Raw genomic sequence first — 20,543 nt, 5'->3', positions numbered from 1 at the left:
AGAGGCGTGATTACTGGACGCCATGACCGTCTAACGTTGCTCATGAATGTGAATTTCATGTTGATTTTGGTCATTAAAATTTATTTTCAAGTTTCATGAATGTAAATTAATGTTATTCACGAGTTCAGGCTGTTGCATGTAAATTCCATGTTGATTTTGGTCAACAAAAAAGCTCACAACAGAATGGAGGTGAAGTAAATGTTTCACAAGATCTGACGTGTTTCAAATTCATGTTGCGTTTGGCTATCGAATTTTGAAGTTACAGTTGCAATTCAAGTAGTTTTTTTTGCTTGCTCACGAATGTTGTTATGATATTCATTCTTACAATATTGATTGATGTACGAAATTTATTCGTTGAGAGATTGTTGCCAGCTGTGTACGATAGTCTACCCTGAGTTGGAGCGAGAGTCATGGCATGAACAATCAACGAACGAGATAATTGCATGAGCAGCATGCCAGTTTTCAGCTACAATTATTGCACCAACAAAATTGTTAAAAAGGTATATTTTCAGCCCAGTTGACCGTAAACAAAATTGTTTATGCGAGAGTTACGATCTGTGGTATTTGTATATAAAGCCAATATTCATGTAAAATCAGCTTCTGGAATTAACAAACATAAATTGCAGCAATGCACAAGGGGTGAGTAAATACTATTCGTCTCATCGACACAGGCCTCTTCAAATTATAAAATGAAAAACATGAGGTTTGTAAGCATTCACCAGTTTTATATTCAATACATTGTCTATTCTATCCATCATTCTACAGAGAAGTAAATTCGCCCGGTAACCTTTAGTCCCAAATCCATCCTAATCATCGGTTCTGCGTCAGGGATGGGTCGTAAAAGTTCTGCATGGCGATTGGCCGCGGCAGCAGCCAATGCGATTGGCAGCTGCAGCAGCCCAGATGATTGGCCGCTGCAGCAGCCCAGATGATTGGCAGCTGCAGCGGCCCAAATGATTGCAGCTGTAGTAGCCTAAATGATTGGCCGGCAGCAGCCAAGACGATTGGCAGCTGTAGCAGCTCAAATGATTGGCAGCTGCAGCAGCCTAAATGATTGTCAGCAGCCCAGATGATTGGCAGTTGCAGCAGCCCAGATGATTGGCAGCTGCAGCAGCCCAGATGATTGGCAGCTGCAACAGCCCAGGTGATTGGCAGCTGCAGCAGCCCAGATGATTGGCAGCTGCAACAGCCCAGGTGATTGGCAGCTGCCGCAGCCCAAATGATTGGCAGCTGCAGCAGCCCAGATGATTGGCAGCTGCAACAGCCCAGGTGATTGGCAGCTGCAGCAGCCCAGATGATTGGCAGCTGCAACAGCCCAGGTGATTGGCAGCTGCAGCAGCCCAGATAATTGGCAGCAGTAGCAGCTCAGATGATTGGCAGCTGCAGCAGCCAAGACGATTGGCAGCAGTAGCAGCCCAGACGATTGGTATCTGCAGCAGCCCAGATGATTGGCAGCTGCCGCAGCCCAGATGATTGGCATCTGCAGCAGCCCAGATGATTGGCAGCTGCAGCAGCCCAGATGATTTCCCAGATGATTGGCAGCTGCAGCAGCCAAAATGATTGGCAGCTGCAGCAGCCCAGATGATTGGCAGCTGCAGCAGCCCAGATGATTGGCAGCTGCAGCAGCCCAGATGATTGGCAGCTGCAGCAGCCTAAATGATTGGCAGCTGCAGCAGCCCAGGTGATTGGCTACAGCTATAGCGGCATCAGCACGTGTCAGCGCCCAGTAACGATATTAATCATCATTCTCAAATTATGAACCTAATGATTCAATAGGGGCTCCAAACCAACACATTTTAATATAGGGCCCCTGTAAGTTATTGGGTATCTGCATGCCATGGATCGATTTATGAATTTAGTGCAATATCATTACTACTCATTCGTACCTAAAGAGTGTTACTTCTACCTACCTGATATGTGTTACTTATTCCCGATCGCTATTTTTCAAGGGTACAATTACATTCATACCCTAATATCGAAATACCTTGTTGACTAAATTTGCTTTCGCGGGAAAATTGCAATTGCTTCCAAAGCACAGTTATTCTTACTTGCAAATTGATAAGCCTACCTGACTAATGGTATTCCTACGGGGCATTGTTATCGTTTGTGCTTATGGTAATTCATACCTGAATTTTGTTATCTCTGTTCGAAATGTAGCTATTCCTGGCCAGCTCTGGTATTTCTGCCAAACTAATGTTATTCTTACCTGAAAAATATTCGTGCTGAATATCAGTATTTACTCTTGCATATTGTATATGTTCATGAATGATGTTATTAATCTCAGGAAAATACTATTCTTACCACAATAGTGGCATTCTTATTTAAATATTTCTAATCATGATCAAATATTGCTATCCTTGCCAATGTGGTTATTAAGCCTGAAGGTTCGTATCCTTAACCTAAATTGCTATCCTTAGTATAAGTATTTAAGACTAAACATGGTTATTCTCTACTAGAGAATATCAATAGGATTTCATCCCTGAAAAAGATCTTTCTTTTCAATAGAGATTCTGCTCTGCTTAAAGAGAAGCCTCTTTAACAAAGCTCCTCTCCTCAATGAAGAGTTACGCTGTGCCGAGTTTAGAACTTCTCATTTCACCAACGATCAATTCCAGAACCTGGTTGCCATGGCGACGCCCTGTCGTCTGCTTGCTCTCGATTGCATTCTGATTCTGCTCAGCTTACAATACACTGAAGTTCTCATCTCTTTTCATCTATAAAATTGTTTTTACTCTATCATTGAATATTACCGATAAAACTTTAATAGTTTAGAAACAGCTTTCCAGCCTCGAGAGTAATTGGTATGCAGAAGAAGATTGCGTCAAAGAAAATGTGAAAAGAAAATGATCCGAAATTCTAACAGTAACTCATCAAAAAATAAATTGCGCCTCCCATTCTTAACGAGAGTTTTATGATACAATTTAAAAACAACCTAAAATAATACCAGACCGTCGTTCTTATAATAATGCAATAGTTATAGAAAACGATGATTTTTTAATCTGGATCAATTACGTGTTGTGAGAATATAATAAATTATTATACTTATTTCACGCTTTAAGTGTTTTTCTACGAGTTGGAAGAATCCGTTTGTTGCCTAACACCTAAAGAAAAACTACACATTCACTGATAGAAATATGAAAAATTCTGTTAAAACTTAACAAATTTCACGCGCGTGCGCTATGATGTTTGCGAAATAGTCATAGAACGTAATTGAATCATTCCCCCAACAATGTAACTCCTACTGTAGAGCACAGTAACTGAGCAGTGTAATCATATACTGAGCTGTGAAAATAATGCCATCTAAAGAGAATTGTTCTAGAATTAATCGTAAAACATTCTCGTTAGAATAAGTTATTAAATCGGAATAACCACGAGGGAAACAATTGCGAAGTGAATGTACGTCGTACTCACAGTCAAAAGGTTTATCCTTCGGCATGGCGTCTTGCAGCAGCGGGTTGGTGACAACCTCTGTAGGTGTAGGAACGACCGCAGGTTTTTCTGGATCTGCTGTGGGTTTCTTTTTCTTGTGTGGCGAAGAGTCTTTACTTGAGGACTTGTTGGACTTAATATCAGCGGAGTCGTCGGAAAGCGACGTCTGGGGTGGACTTTTCTCGTCTTTTAAATCGTCAGAACTTGGTGACGATGGGTGAGTGGGTGACGTTGTTCCTGACGAGCCTGGAGAGACTGAGTTCGGCTGAACGGCATGGTCGGGCAGACGAGATTTGGCTTGGTTTTTGGCGCTGCTGCCTTTCTTGCCTGCAATGATAAGACGATCAATGTTAGTTAGCAGTCAATTAGTCAAAGCAGTCATCCAGCACGATGCTAATTAGTCCGAACATCAAACTGTTAGTCTTGAGTCTTTAGAAGCCAAAACGAACAGAAAAAACTCTACAACAAAGGGGATCACAACAGCGGTGACTAGCTACACTACTAGTCACCAGTGACTAGTTACACTACCAGTCATAGTCACCGGTGACTAGTAACAGTACCAGTTACCGGTGATTAGTTACACTCCCAATCACTGCTACGTTCATTAATTTCTATTTCATTCAACAAAGAGTTAGTTTTGATTAAACATTTTGAGAAAGCTTAGGGGGACAGCTTAGTGGTGGAAGCAATCAAATCTCGATTTTTAATAATTAGCAGACTATCACACGCTACTGAATTATCTCTAGTTAGACGACACTGCATGATCAATGGAGCGAATTTTACAATAAGTTATAAGATTTAGGTCAAATACGAAATATTCAACAGTCCATACGATTTTCACATACTTTTAGAAAAAAAACGATAAAAGCAAAAAAAAAATCTGGAGCTTAATTGTGTACAAAACAAGAAATACGAAGCGATATCATGAAGTTTCCAGCATTAGTGCCTCACACCAGAAACTGAGCCATAATTAACGTAATTAGTGTTGGTTCGCATTAGGTAGGTTTTAAGTTTTAACCTACCTATTTCATTCAACAAATTTATTTAACTTATAGGAGTTCCCTCGTAGGTTAAATTATCGGCCATCTGTTGTATCTTGTGCTCTAGCCAACAATATGGAAAGCATTTTATTATTAGGCTTCAGTTCGACATAAGCTTGTGGGAAAAAGGCTTGAATTATTCTTTAGGATATTGATATCATGAAGATGTTATGCGAGCCATAAAAGGATTCTTCATTGTCCCAAATGAGAGAATCGGTGACAGGCCACATCAGGCCTACACTTTAGCGCCGAGATCACTATGTTATGTTATGTTAAATAGTGAATAGTTTAGGCACTAAATAGTGCCTAAAATTCATTGAATGTGAATTTTAGGTTACTAATTGTTTGTACCTGTGTTCTAGGTTTTGAACTGACGATGGAGCTAGACTCCGAAACGTTTTCTCTTATAAGAAATGGTGAAATTTTTGGCTATTTTCTTAACTTTTAAATTCCTGGTAAATTTGCAGCAGCCAAGTGATTTTAATAGTGCCACTGTATGGATCAATCTAATTGCACTATGTCATTTAGATTGAAGGAGCTTGATTGCCGGTGGCAGGCTTACATCTCGTGACCTATTATCGTAGCCGTGGTTCATGATGAATATTTAGCGTCCATTAATCGATCAAATGATCTATATTGAAGTATTTTCCCATTCTAACGTTCCACATGAAGTTTTGTTATCTCGTAATAATCTGAGTTCAAGCGAGGTTTCCTAATTACTCATTGCCGTGCAAAATGGACCATTTTACAACAGGAACAATTTCACTAGTGCGTCAGAACAACATATTCAACATACCTAGAAATTCACCCACATATTCAACATACCAATAAATTCACTCACATATTCAACATGCCAAGAAATTTGCTCACATATTCAACATGCCAAGTAATTCACTCACATATTCAACATGCCAAGAAATTTACCCACACACACTATGAAAGGTAGAACGTCGCTCTCAATTAGAAAGAGTTTATTCCATTTTCCATTGAATTAATTCTCGGTTATTCATTGCAGCAGTACATTATTACTGAGGCTTATTCATCATAACACGAGTAGCGGTCTCGTCTGTCATGGTCTAAAAAAATTTCATGTCAAGACCAGTAACGGGTCAGTAATATGAACCATTTATGAGCTACCATTAATATGAACCATTTATGAGCTACCATTTACATGAACCATCTATAAGCTACCATTAATATGAACCATCTATGATCTACCATTTACATGAACCATCTATAAGCTACCATTAATATGAACCATCTATGAGATACCATTTACAATTTTACATGAACCATCTGCATGCCACTTGCAGCTAATAAAATCCTATGTCAAAAGTAATTATAACTCCCCAAGTGAGTTCTATACAACAATAAGTTCAATGTGCGATTTAAGCTAAGTGTGGAACACGTGGGAAGAGCACATGGGAAGGAACGCATGGAAAGGAACACATGGGAAGGAACACATGGAATGGAACACATGGGAAGGAACACATGGGAAGGAACACATGGGAAGGAACACATGGGAAGGAACACATGGAAAGGAACACATGGGAAGGAACACATGGGAAGGAACACATGGGAAGGAACACATGGGAAGGAACACATGGGAAGGAACACATGGGAAGGAACACATGGAAAGGAACACGTGCATCCATAATTCAGACGACGAAATTATAGAGTTTCCTTTAACATAAAAATGAAGGAGACTGCAACCTTCGACGCGAGTGTCTCCATTTCTCTGACTTTTGGAACTGCAAAATTCGCGCGTAAAATAGAAAGAAATTCACGCGACTCGTTGCCGGAGAGAAGAAGGCGATGCGCTGTAAGTAAAAGCGAAATGAGTATTGATATTCGTGGATATTAACATCTAAAGCAACAAAAAAAATCTATCATAATTAAGCCTGCATACTTTTTGTTTCGTTCAAATGTTAGCAGATAATAATGCACGAATTCTACGCACGTGTACATATGAAAATTACTAGTGAATTAAAAGAAATCTCAATCAAAATCAAGAACAAAATAGCCTTATAATGACACCGAAGTAATACAATTTTCAATCATTAACTGGGTAAAAGTTTGAACAATTGATTAATAAAAATGTATAGGTAAATCGTAGAATATCTTTATAAACGCGAGGTCAGTGGCACACATTTGTCAACCCGCGTATCAAATCCAAAAACTTCGTCGTGACGCACAAATTAATAACGACGTTCAGCTGTAAAAATAACCAGTTTCTGGAAGAAACTTCACGCTTACTTCATGCCACCTTGCCGCAGTTTGCATGCCACTTCATGCCGACTTGGAACAGCTTGCATGCCACTTCATGCCACTTTGACGGAGCTTGCATGCCACGTCATGCCACTTTGACGGAGCTTGTATGCCACTTCATGCCACCTTGACGCAGATTGCATGCCACTTCATGCCACCTCGACGCAGATTGCATGCCACTTCATGCCACTTTGACGCAGATTGCATGCCACTTCATGCCACTTTGACGCAGCTTGCATGCCACTTCATGCCACCTTGGCGCAGCTTGCATGCCACTTCATGCCACCTTGGCGCAGCTTGCATGCCACTTCATGCCACTTTGACGCAGCTTGAATGCCACTTCATGCCACCTCGGCGCAGTTTGTATGCCACTTTATGCCACCTCGACGCAGCTTGCATGCCACTTCATGCCACCACGGCGCAGCTTGCATGCCACTTCATGCCACCTCGGCGCAGCTTGCATGCCACTTCATGCCACCTTGGCGCAGCTTGCATGCCACTTCATGCCACTTTGACGCAGCTTGCATGCCACTTCATGCCACCTCGACGCAGTTTGCATGTCACTTCATGCCACAATGGCGCAGCTTGCACGCCACTTCATGCCACAATTTGCATGCCACTTCATGCCACCTCGGCGCAGATTGCATGCCACTTCATGCCACTTTGACGCAGATTGCATGCCACTTCATGCCACTTTGACGCAGCTTGCGGCTCAAAGGCAGAATTGATCTGAGGGCGAATATTTCTCTCACGATTAGTTATTCCCCAGAGGGCGAATGAATGCTTACTTTATCATCAAATCTAAACAAACCTGACCGACATAAAGACCTGATTTATTAATGTGTAGATTTCTACAGATAATAGGAAGGTAGATATGGAAAATGGCGAATGAGTGTCGACACAACTGCTTTGAGCTTTCGTCCATCAAAAAAAAAACAAGAGCATAGAATTTTTAACACTTGTATCATCTTTCCATGCATGCCCTGTATATCGTACATTGCGTGTCTGCTCAATCTATAAATAACATTTCAGATCACCGAAGTAAAGTCAAACACGCAAACAAATCGCTCTGAATTGAACTTTGGCTTTCGTTCCAGGCACAAAGTATGCAAAATTCTATACGCAAGGCGGACTAACTCGAGATAAAATTCTTATGACCATCAATTCTAACACGCAATTCCACAAATCTATCCAGAACTGACTGTTCGTTTTTTTCAATTTTGGTCTATTACTGTGTAGACAACCCCAGCCAAAAAATGTTCATAAATAAATGAATTTACGCCAAACACTGAGTAGCAAATTCATTTGGAATTGAAGCTGCGTTTTTGCCAGTGAGTTTCATCGACAGTGCAGCGTGCAAGTTAGCACCAACGCGAGATCACTTTCACTCATTTTTACACGCACCTCCTACACTTGATCTCACACTGCTCTATTAAAAATTATGAATGTCTTATCACTGGTCATCGAATTTGCGTTGGTCGGCCGTCACTGATTCGCCTATGATGCGGAATATGAGAGCGTGTGGCTGGAAATTGATTGCAGACTGCGCGTAATACACTGTTAGAAAAATTACCGTTAACGGTATTACCGGCGTTTCAGTGGCCGGTCGGCACGTGAAAAGAAACACCTTGTCGCCGTTTTTATTCTAATTTAACACTAGAAATCCGTAAAACATCTGATAAAAACGGCGAAACAGTTTATTTTCACGGGGCGACCGGCCACTAGAATGCCAGTGGGACCGTTTTTTCACCGTTTTTTCTAACAGTGTACGTACCGAGCTCACCATGGTCCGATGAACTGATAACCTCAAAACAGCATTCCCACCCACATGGTCCTGCATCGCGGGATCTTGTCTTGATTTCAAGCCCTGCAGCATGCAGCGGCCAATCAAAATTTAGCTCAATAAGGATTTTATAGGCTGGTCGCTGCCGCCGATGGAACGGGGCCGGGGAACAGGCTTCATGATACTACAGCGTCTTGCTTCATAAAGACGAAGCTGCGACAAAAAATTTCAGTGACCACTCGAAAAAATTTTCTGCTGGCTCATTAATTTCAAGAATTCTACGGAAATACTAATTGTAATGACACAAAATAATAATAAAATAATTAACACTGAGATTAATTTTTGGTAATTCACATAAAAAATCTTGGAAGAATTCATCGCATTCCTAAAAATGTCAGGAATAGATTCAACATTTAAAATATGAAAATCAGTTAATTGAAAACTTGTATAAATTCTTTCATTGCTTGAATAGTCAAATGAGGAACATAGAAAAAAAAATTTCAAAACCAAAATTATCTCTAAAAGACGTAATTCACTATCATTAAATGTATATACTTTGCATCGGACTGATGTAATGATAGTGTAATTTAATTTATCATTCCTGAAATCAACGAACAAAAAAGGAACTGTTGCTGCGCTGTCCTAAGTCAATCCAACTCGCAAAGACAATTCAGAAATATATATGCATTTTAAAATAATTAAATAGTAAATCAAAATTATGTATGAATATCATTTATATAAAAATATATAAATCCGAGAGCACAACCCAACAGAAGAGAACGAACCTCATTACCGGGACTTCTATTCGGGCGAAAATTTGAGAGTTCGAAACGCGGAATCTCATTTGCCACCATCAGCAACTATGCAATTTATTTCGTAATGAGCTAGTAACGAAAACGAGAAATAATCCGATGACAATTTATACAGAACGTTCGTTCAAACAAAATGACAATTCTTTTAGAAGAATCTTTTCAAACTATGCATAATACCCAAACTTGAAATTCTTGAGAATTGTTCATGCGAACAGCCCGTATAGTTGAATGAGCTTATATGCGCGTCTTGCGCCACGTAGTTGAGTATTGCTAGGCTATGGACATTTATACTGTGCGACTACTGAATGAATGGGAGCGTGTGTTGGCAGGAGTGAGCAGCACCTAACCTACCTATTAACACGTTGTCTCAGAAGTGGTACATATGCGTACCACGAAATGTATTTTCCTTAGTATTCCTTAGTATTTGTTTGGGACATAGCAGTCCCAGGCCACGATAGATCGCCGCCTCTGATTATCATTCATCCGCCCTCATTTGGGCCACCTGATGCACGATGCTGTTGCTTGCTTCTCGCCGCTGGTAGTGTTGCAGGGGAGGTCGATCTGGGATTGTGCTCAGGAACACGTCTAGCTGTCTCATGAAGGTCTCCAGGGTGAACTCCCCCTCTCTTAGATCCCTTGGTAGGGCGTTGAACAGCCTTGGTCCTGCCACGGAGAGTGATCCTTCTCGCAGGGATTGAAATCTGACTGCGGATCTGTTACGTAGGGAGGGGATCTTGCACAGTCTCCCCCTTCTCTCGTTGTGATATGTCTGAATCCTGAATTTCTCGCTCTCGAAGTTTGGCACCATTCCGGTTATCATTTTCCATGTGTACAGAATGACATACCTCTCCCGTCTCCTCTGCAGTGAGTACAGACTCAGTCACTGTAACCTCTCCCAGTAGTTAAAATTCTCCATCCCTATATGATCCTGGAAGTAAAGGTTCGTTGGACTCCTTCCAGTTGCCGTATTGCGCCTATAGTGCGAACGGAGTCCAGAGCTGGCAGCAGTATTCAAGGATAGGTATTACAAGGGCTCTAAAGAGTGTGATCATCGGTTCCGCTTCTCTCATTCTGAACGTCCGCCAGATCCACCCCATCTGTTGTCTACCTTTTGCGGTTATTGCCGGTATGTGATCACCAAAATTGACCTAATTGTTCATCAACACTCCTAGATCGCGAACGAGTCGCTTTTCTTCGATTTCCGAGTTGTCAGGTGCCAGGTAGCGGTGATCCATTCCAGCTCTTCCGATTCCTCTGTTCCTCAGGAAAATTTCCCCAAGACTTATAGTGGTACATAATTCAGGATTGCCAGAAGGCCTAAAAAACGGTCAAGAAGCCTGGGCATGTCAAGAAGCCTGGACATGTCAAGAAGCCTCTATGTAAATGCTGAAGAATTCTTTAGCAATAACTTGAATGCGACAAAATTTCCTGTGCCGAGCTGAATTTTTTGATAGCAAAGCTTGTACCCGACTCGTGTCTCCATGAGCCTTCATAATATGTTTGAATTTTCAATCAATTAAACTGAAACACAAGTTATTCAAAATGGAAACAGGTAGGCAATGAAGCATCTACGGCAATGAAGCAATGGGGCTAGCATTTCATCGAGAGCTTATCTTCAGTTAATTAATGCTGGTTAATTATAAACATTTTAATACCGAGTGGGATCAAGTTAGTGCTGTCCGAACTTGTGGCACATTGATTATTTTCTCAATGAAATTACAGAATCGCAAAATCCAGATACAAGTAGGTATGCTGAACAGCATTCGAATTAAATGTGTACAATAGTTCTAAACCTGAGTGCCTGCAATAGCTCAAACAGAAATAACTCTGTACTCACTGCAGTGAGTGACAGAGAGCACATTTTCTCGTCGACGAAAACGCGAAGTCACGGACGGACAGACGGACATGACGAGCACAATAGTGCATTTTTTCCATAAATGAGAAAATGCGCTAAAAAGCCAAACTTTGATTTCCAATTGTTCAAAAAATTCGGACGCTGTTTGTGCAAGGCAAGAACAAGCAGGCAACTCGCGTAGGGCGTTCTTGAGGGCAACGTTCAATTAGCTAAAAACGGGGCGATGTCCGTCATATTTACGAACGCCAAAATACTCGACCTGAAAAACAGCGACATCCCAATTAAAAATTATCGACTTATACATCATAAGCCACCAGTAAACCGCCGCTTGGCCGCCTATGAATCTCCCTTAACTTTGCGTCAGTCTTTATGTTAGCGCGCGTGGGCGAAGCGAACCTCACCCGGGCATGGCTTAATCGAGCGATCGAGTCTGATCGAGACGCGTTAACCCGCCGGTCGATGCGTCATATAAGGAATGTTTCATATACGAAACTCTACCAAAACGATATTTAGGGTTATAATTACTCTAAGGAACCAGAGCGTTACGAGATTATTACCTACATTCATTTGACCGGTAGTACCGAAATAACTTGAAAAGAAAATTAGGGATACATTCAGAACCTTTGAGCTTTAGCATTTCAGTCCAGAAGGTTGGCATCTAAAGAAAACATCCATTTCTAATAATTTGAAGATTAAAACAGATAAGAAGTAGATGAAGGCGCTGAAATTTAAGGCGTTTTCCAGTTCATTGCGCACAATAAAAGGAATAATAAAACATAGCAACTCGTGATTTTGTAACTTTTCCTGCCTGCAAAGCTACCAACGAAATCGTGGTGCAGTTAACAATGATCTTAGAACTGTCAGAACTATGGGTAACCATAGGTGGCCGCACATAATGACACCGCAAATTAATTAAGTGAAAAGGAAGGCTGAGTGTGGCGAGGCTGGTTAAGACCGATACTTTAATTAGCCTAATAGTAAGGACTTACTGGCCTGAGCCACTGCCGAAACCAAGATTAATTGAGCCCGTAATGCACTGGAACAGCGGTCTCATGAACCGGTAATGCACTGGAACAGCGGTCTCATGGACCGGTAATGCACCGGAACAGCGGTCTCATGTACCGGTAATGCACCGGAACAGCGGTCTCATGTACCGGTAATGCACCGGAACAGCGGTCTCATGTACCGGTAATGCACCGGAACAGCGGTTCGTGAACCGGTAATGCACCGGAACAGCGGTCTCATGTACCGGTAATGCAGAGGAACAGCGGTCTCATGTACCGGTAATGCACCGGAACAGCGGTTCGTGAACCGGTAATGCACCGGAACAGTGATCTCATGAACCGGTAATGCACCGGATCCGGTGACAAATTATTGGTGTTGATTGAGTTGATTTAACTAGTATTGTCAAATTATTGATGTTGATTGAGTTGATTTAACTAATATTGCCTATAGTTATTGATGTTGATTACGTTGAATTAATTAGCATTGTCAAGTTATTGATGTTGATTACGTTGATTTAACTATCACGATCAGGCACGCATAGCCTAATATATGTATAGCACTTATAGCCAGATATATATGCAGCGAAACACGAATAAGTTATACGTATAGCACGTATAACTTGCACGAATATCCCACATAACAAAGTATAAGGCAGCTTATAAGGAGCGTAGTAAATAGAGCATGACCTCCCACACACCACAGCTTATATTATAGCTTCATAGGTCAACTCAGCGATATATTTCTTGCCCGACAGATTATACCCGAAATTCTTGTTCCTACATTACAACGTCGACTGCGTATAATCAATGATGATCATAAGCCTAGATTGTAGGCACGATTTGAGAACTTGAAATTGATTGACTGAATTATTTCCAATGTTGTTATTTCTAAATTAAACTTTTTATAATATTCACGTCTAAATTCAACATTCACCACTAAATTCAACATTCTCCTCTAAATTCAACATTCACCACTAAATTCAACATTCACCACTAAATTCAACATTCACCACTAAATTCAACATTCACCACTAAATTCAACATTCACCACTAAATTCAACATTCACCTCTAAATTCAACATTCACCTCTAAATTCAACATTCTCCTCTAAATTCAACATTCACCTCTAAATTCAACATTCACCTCTAAATTCAACATTCACCTCTAAATTCAACATTCACCTCTAAATTCAACATTCACCTCTGAATTCAACATTCACCTCTGAATTCAACATTCACCTCTAAATTCAACATTTTAGCATATAAGCTCAACATCAGCGATTGGTTGGATTTCCTTTTAGCCCAAATATTCATAGGACGACGCATGTTCTTAAATGTTAATGTTCAAAATGTTAATTAAAAAATGATAATTAACATTTTGAGAACATATGCATGTGCACAATAACTGTAAAACGCATTACATTTCAACATTGCATTTCACCGCCTTTATCTACTTGTTATCGGTGTTAACCTTAAAATTTTAAGAAATTTATGTTTTTCTTAGATGCCTACATGCTGAACTGAAATGCCCTAAGTTATAGCTCAAAGTTTCTGAATATATTCATACTGAAGAACTTTAAATATTGTTATTGAGTGTTTAGATCCTCACTTGTTATTATGAAATAATTTGAAGACTCCTCTAATCAATTAAACTCTTTAACTGACTCTTAAATTAAAATTAATAAATTAATTTAAATTATTAATTAATTTAAATTAATTAATAACATTAATTAATTAGTTTAAATTTATTTCTATTGAAGATCAAAACAGAACAGCACACTCAGAGAAATGAATGAGATTTGTCCAAATAGCCATGCACATTTTGCTCTCGTGTGGGATAACCTAACCCAGTTTGACCCGCTAATAAGACGTATCCCAGCTACTACATACAGGAAGTGGGTCACAATTTAAACAAATAAACAGTTCACTTTTCTCAGTGCGTCTCTCTAAGGCGTGTTAAAATAATAACGAGCAACAATTCAGTTAATCCATTTGTTATTTTGTGTAGCAACAAATTTTAATTAATAACTGAATGCCATAAATATAAGGGACTCGTACGATTCTCGGCTATATTTAATGCTTCGAAGGCTAGAAGTTAAGTCATATTAAATATTAAATTAAGAAGTAAATAAGACGGAGTATGAGTGAGCTTCACCAGCATAAATTTCAGAGCTCCATATACAATTGATAGAACGCGTGGACAAATGAAATAAATGCTTCAGGGAATTAAGTGAAAAAATTGAAGTGAGGATATACGATGCAATGACCCGTAATATTGTAGACGCTCGTTGACCCGTAACAATTATTACAGTGAGGATATACGATGCAATGACCCGTAATATTGTAGACCGCTCGTTGACCCGTAACAATTATTACAGTGAAGCTCAAACTCAAAGCCACTATTCCAAGAAGCTGAAGCTGCCTAGCCAGGCTCCTAATTATTCATTCTGTTGAACTATGCCATGAAATTCGTCTGGTAAAGACCGGCCGTCAATGAACGTACATAATTTTTAATAGGGATCTTCCTAATTATTCATTCTGTTGAACTATGCCATGAAATTCGTCTGGTAAAGACCGGCCGTCAATGAACGTACATAATTTTTAATAGGGATCTTCCTAATTATTCATTCTGTTGAACTATGCCATGAAATTCGTCTGGTAAAGACCGGCCGTCAATGAACGTACATAATTTTTAATAGGGATCTTCCTAATTATTCATTCTGTTGAACTATGCCATGAAATTCGTCTGGTAAAGACCGGCCGTCAATGAACGTACATAATTTTTAATAGGGATCTTCCTAATTATTCATTCTGTTGAACTATGCCATGAAATTCGTCTGGTAAAGACCGGCCGTCAATGAACGTACATAATTTTTAATAGGGATCTTCCTAATTATTCATTCTGTTGAACTATGCCATGAAATTCGTCTGGTAAAGACCGGCCGTCAATGAACGTACATAATTTTTAATAGGGATTTTTTGGCAGCGAAAGCAATGATCAATGAATGGCGGGCGCGGCGAGAACCTGTTTGCGCGCTATGGGTTTATGCGCAGCGCTCAATTGATAACGCAGGCGCATGAGCATGGATAGACGCATCATGCGCATGTTGGGGTGAGGTTCATCATGCGCATGTTGGAGTGAGGTGCATCATGCGCATGTTGGAGTGAGGTGCATCATGCGCATGTTGGAGTGATGTGCATCATGCGCATGTTGGAATGAGGTGCATCATGCGCATGTTGCAATGAGGTGCATCATGCGCATGTTAGAGCGAGGTGCATCATGACAATATACAATAATTTTATAAATTGTTCCTTCATTTTATAATTTCAAGCTCCGCTTGTAAAACTAAAATTAAACATCCAAACCACAAAAAAAAACGCAGTCACCTACAACTTTTTAGACCAGAAGACATCCGGGAAAAAATAACGAACGAAAACCTTAAATAAATCGTAAAAAGCTAGAGCTAGAGTTTCATGGTGGCGGATCTCAGTAACGTAACACTCATTTCTTATCAAGAGACACGTGAAAGCAAGGCATATTAATAGGCATATTAATATGAAACGCTTAGGCATATTAATATGAGACGCGTGGCAAGATCTGATGAATAAGATATGTTCCCAGGACGAATACCCCCGCATTATGTGAGCTTGCCTTACTTGCTATGGCGTGCATAATATAAACATTTACTGGGCGCTCTTAAAGGTACTTATTCTACTCATTATAATGATATTCATACATGGATAATTAGTTAAGTAACCTCATGCAGCGTGCGGTAAAAATCTTTCACCTTATAATTTTTCGTTCATCATGAGCAGAAATACTAAGATAATTAAAAGATAAATTGTTATGCCAGAGAAACCGTTGATGTTTCAGCCATGTCAGGCAGAACGACCTAACTGGGAGAGATGGAAAGGAGAGATGGAAAGAAGAGATGGAAGAGAGAAATAAAAGGAAGAGAGAGAGAGAGAGATTGAAGAGAGAAATAAAAGGAAGAGATGGAAGAGAGAAATAAAAGGAAGAGATGGAAGGGAGAGATGGAAGAGAGAAATAAAAGGAAGAGATGGAAGGGAGAGATGGAAGAGAGAAAGATGGAAGGGAGAGATGGAAGAGAGAAATAAAAGGAAGAGATGGAAGGGAGAGATGGAAGAGAAATAAAAGGAAGAGATGGAAGGAAGAGATGGAAGAGAGAAATAAAAGGAAGAGATGGAAGGAAGAGATGGAAGGGAGAGATGGAAGAGAGAAATAAAAGGAAGAGATGGAAGAGAGAAATAAAAGGAAGAGATGGCAGAGAGAAATAAAAGGAAGAGAGAGAGAGAGATTGAAGAGAGAAATAAAAGGAGAGATGGAAGAGATCATCACTTTCCGAGCCTCGATTACGAAGTAAATAGAATTAAGCTCGTCTTGTCATGCGTGAGGAATTTATTTCAGTATCCCATCGTTACCTTCTCAGAAATAAATATATCATTGAACAAATTAAGTCCAAGCGTACCATGAGACTAAAATGCATGAGAATATTTCCTCGTGAATTCCGCTATTTATTACAGGAACTGCTGAGAATTTTACAGAAATGCAGAAGAAATGTTTATCGTAGTAGATTAGCGCATTATTGTAGGGACATTAATTAAGATATTATACGATCTATGTTAAATTAATGTAAGTATAAGTCGGTGTATACTTGGAAATTTTTCAAGGTACTGAGAAATGGAGATGGCAAAGATGAGGTACCCGTGCTATGTTTAGTTGGCATAGGAATGATCTTTTATTGTGTGAATGTATTCTATCAAAAAATCACACGAATTGCGTGCATAACCTCGATCCATCCTTTGTGTATAATATTTTATTCGAAACCGTCGGTTATTGTCACGCCTGTTGAGTGACATGAAACCAATAGTACAGGATAACTCAGAGGAGTACACACTGTTAGAAAAATTACCGTTTACGGTATTTCCGGCGTTTCAGTGGCCGGTCGGCACGTGAAAAGAAAGACCGTGTCGCCGTTTTTATTCTAATTTAACACTATAGAAAGCCGCAAATAATCTGATAAAAACGGAGAAACGGTTTATTTTCACGGGGCGACCGGCCACTAGAATGCCAGTGGGACCGCTTTTTCACCGTTTTTTCTAACAGTGCAATAATGTCGAGTTATTGTACTCCTTATACAATAACTCGAGCAGAATGTTCCCTATAAAGGTGCTTATTCCTTAGTGAAAAATCAGATGTATGACTTAAGACGTAAAGAAACTGCAATCTGCACTACAGTAAAAATAGTACAGCGTTAGATCACGCGCGCCAAAACGTGTCTTCTATGCATATTTGCGACTGCAAGATCACGTCTAAGTATGAAGCTTTAGACGCAGAATAATAAAGCCATTTTACGTTCATTTTACGTGCCCCACGACACAGAATGCATCGCTCCTGCTATACCCGGCTATTGCCTCATAGACTGGCGGACGACAAACAAATCGAAGGGACTTTCCACAAGATCATTTATACGATCTACGATCCTGGCGAAGGAAATCGTGAAGGACTTTGCAGATAATGCGCTTATGGAGGTAATCAGTAAACTATTATACTTGCGAATAGCGCACGTGTCATATGTAGTATAGATATGAAGCGCCAATCAACAAACCTATATGGATATACGAATGCTGGTCAGCTAACGCATGTATACGCACATGACGGCAATTAATAGATTATTACATAAATTTCGTGCATGACATGTAGACAAATGAAGACAAATTTAAAAATTCTAACGAATATGTGACGAGATGCCAGCGCAACTTCATAAAGACATTTAAGTCAACGCAAATTGAGAGGCAATGTAATTATGAACAACAGAGAAGCGATTCACCCATACGAGCATTGCAGACACGAGAAGCTTAGGGCGCCGCAAGCCCGTCATGTCTAAACATAATACAGGTTCTATGCATGCCTATTATGTTGCCACTACGCAATATAATAGACGAATAATCTCAGCTTAAATATATTTTAAATAACCAGCTGCCTCAACGTCAAAGTTATTGACTCAAAATTCGACCACATCGCATGGCTGTAGATAAGCTGTTGTGCTGTCCAAAAATTCGAGTAACCTGAATAATATTCGAAATCATTAAATTAAGGAACAATGGCAACTATATATACGTTCAAGAAAATACAAGAACAAGTGTCTCTTATACACAAGTATCAGCAATAGATATAGTTAAGTATCGATACTTAAAACCTAATTACTTAAAAGAATTTGTGGTCGCACTAAGCACCGGTTGTACAGAAAATATAACTCAGTACTCACTGCAGTGAGTGACAGAGCGCGCATTTTTTCGTCGACGAAAACTTGAGGTCACGGACGGACGGACGGACGGACATGGCGAGCACAATAGTGCATTTTTTCCATAAATGAGAATATGCGCTAAAAAGACCCGAGCCCACCAAGCTGCCACGGCGTGAGCGAGGTCATGTTTAGCGTATTAAATGGCAGATTAAATATTTAAATTAAAATTAAATTAAATGGCAGACCAGACCGAAAGTATTGGTAAAAGCGTGATGCATCTCGAGAGGTTCCATGACGTTTTTATATTCCGTCGTCTCTTAAAGCTCCATAAATTTTGAAGGATTTAGCAAGCGTATAATTTAAGTCTGTGAGACCTCAGCCATCCTGCGGCAACTTGCTGGAATAGAAGATTTTCTTCTTCACATGAAACTGTCGTTTCATAAATAATTCTGCCGAACTCGTTTTGAGGTCCATTTCTTGAGTCGTAACAGAGTATTTATTCTTGTCTTAAAGAACTTCGATTCTGAAAGCCATCGAATATTTATTTTTTAACCCATAAGTATCGAGATTTAGCGACTGCAGGCCGTTCTATGATCAACAGTCTTCACACAGCAAACATTACACTGTACGGGAATGACGTCAAAGTAACACTGCAGTTTAATTTAAAAACCCACCCGCATTTTTTTAGCGAAATTTCAGCACAAACCGGTCTTCAGACAACTACAACACTAACAGTGCAACAATGACGGCATCAATGGGTTTAGATACCCGAATTATATCCCAGACGCGTCCTGCGAGTCCTATAACCCAGACGCGTCCTGCGAGATCTGCGCGGAAAGGAAATTTTGCCGTAAAGATGACGAGATAAGGACGCATCAGAGGCTCGGTAATAACCGTGATTGAAAAGCTATAGCCTCGCTGTAGCTTTTCAGGCGCAATAATCTTTTCTGAACAATAATCGAAAACGACTAATGCCAATGTGCGAATATTTAAAAGCCGAAGAAACTAATCTTATCACGATTAAATAATAAATAAAATATAATATGATATGACATAATATAATATATTTAATATAACACTATTCGTTCTCACACCCAAATTTTGCTCCCTAGTTATCGATGTTGAAACTTTCCCGAATCCACTCCGACGTTAACCTCCCAATGGCCAAGACTCAAACTTCCCATTATTCCCGCCGCAACTTTTAAAGAAAGCTAGAACGTTTTAGTTGTGGATTTCTTAACGTAACGTAAATTATCATCAAAATAACAACTCGCGCATCGTCAACATAAAGATAATGACTCGCGCATCATCATTATCAAGATAACAACTCGTGCATGATCACCATCAAGATAACAGCTCGCGCATGATCACCATCAAGATAACAACTCGCGCATCATCATCACCATCAAGATAACAACTCGCGCATCATCATTATCAAGATAACAACTCGCGCATCATCACCATCAAGATAACAACTCGCGCATCATCATCATCATCAAGATAACAACTCGCGCATCATTTTCATCATCCAAATAACAACTCGCGCATCATTATCATCATCAAGATAACAACTCGCGCATCATCATCATCATCAAGATAACAACACGCGCATCATCATCAAGATAACAACACGCGCATCATCATCAAGATAACAACCAGCAGGATATCATCAAGATAAAAAATCAACCAGTTTGACGCAGGGCAGTTATTTAATTTCTAAATCGGGACTGGGATTCCTAACGTAATTAATGCATGTATAGTAATAAATTAATAAACTAATTATATAATATAAAATATAATAATTAATTAATGCCCTTCAGACGTCAATATCATCCGATCTTATTTTTCCTATAGTGTGGCGGACTGAAAAAGTTCTTATACACGGGGACAGTAGTGGCGACCAGAACATCTTATACACGGGGACAGTAGTGGCGGCCAGTACTTCTTATACACGGGGACAGTAGTGGCGACCAGAACATCTTATACACGGGGACAGTAGTGGCGACCAGAACATCTTATACACGGGGACAGTAGTGGCGGCCAGTACTTCTTATACACGGGGACAGTAGTGGCGACCAGAACAT

At 39.9% G+C, this 20,543-nt stretch overlaps 1 protein-coding gene across 1 annotated transcript in view; it reads right to left on the bottom strand.

Moving 5' to 3' along the window:
• LOC108666936 (RNA polymerase-associated protein LEO1) overlaps positions 1-20,543 on the bottom strand; it is a gene marked incomplete at its 3' end in the record, with an annotated part of 124,836 nt that overhangs the window by 35,232 nt on the left and 69,061 nt on the right. The window contains exon 2 of the mRNA XM_018153905.1: positions 3,412-3,756. Within this exon, the coding sequence (XP_018009394.1) occupies positions 3,412-3,756 (345 nt within the window). The remainder of the gene's footprint in view (positions 1-3,411; positions 3,757-20,543) is intronic.

The sequence above is a fragment of the Hyalella azteca genome, unplaced genomic scaffold (assembly GCF_000764305.2).
Source record: "Hyalella azteca isolate HAZT.00-mixed unplaced genomic scaffold, Hazt_2.0.2 contig10174, whole genome shotgun sequence".
In the NCBI taxonomy this organism is placed as follows: Eukaryota; Metazoa; Arthropoda; class Malacostraca; order Amphipoda; family Hyalellidae; genus Hyalella; species Hyalella azteca.
The sequence above is the reverse complement of the archived record's forward strand: the minus strand, read 5'-3'. Positions and strand labels throughout refer to the sequence as shown.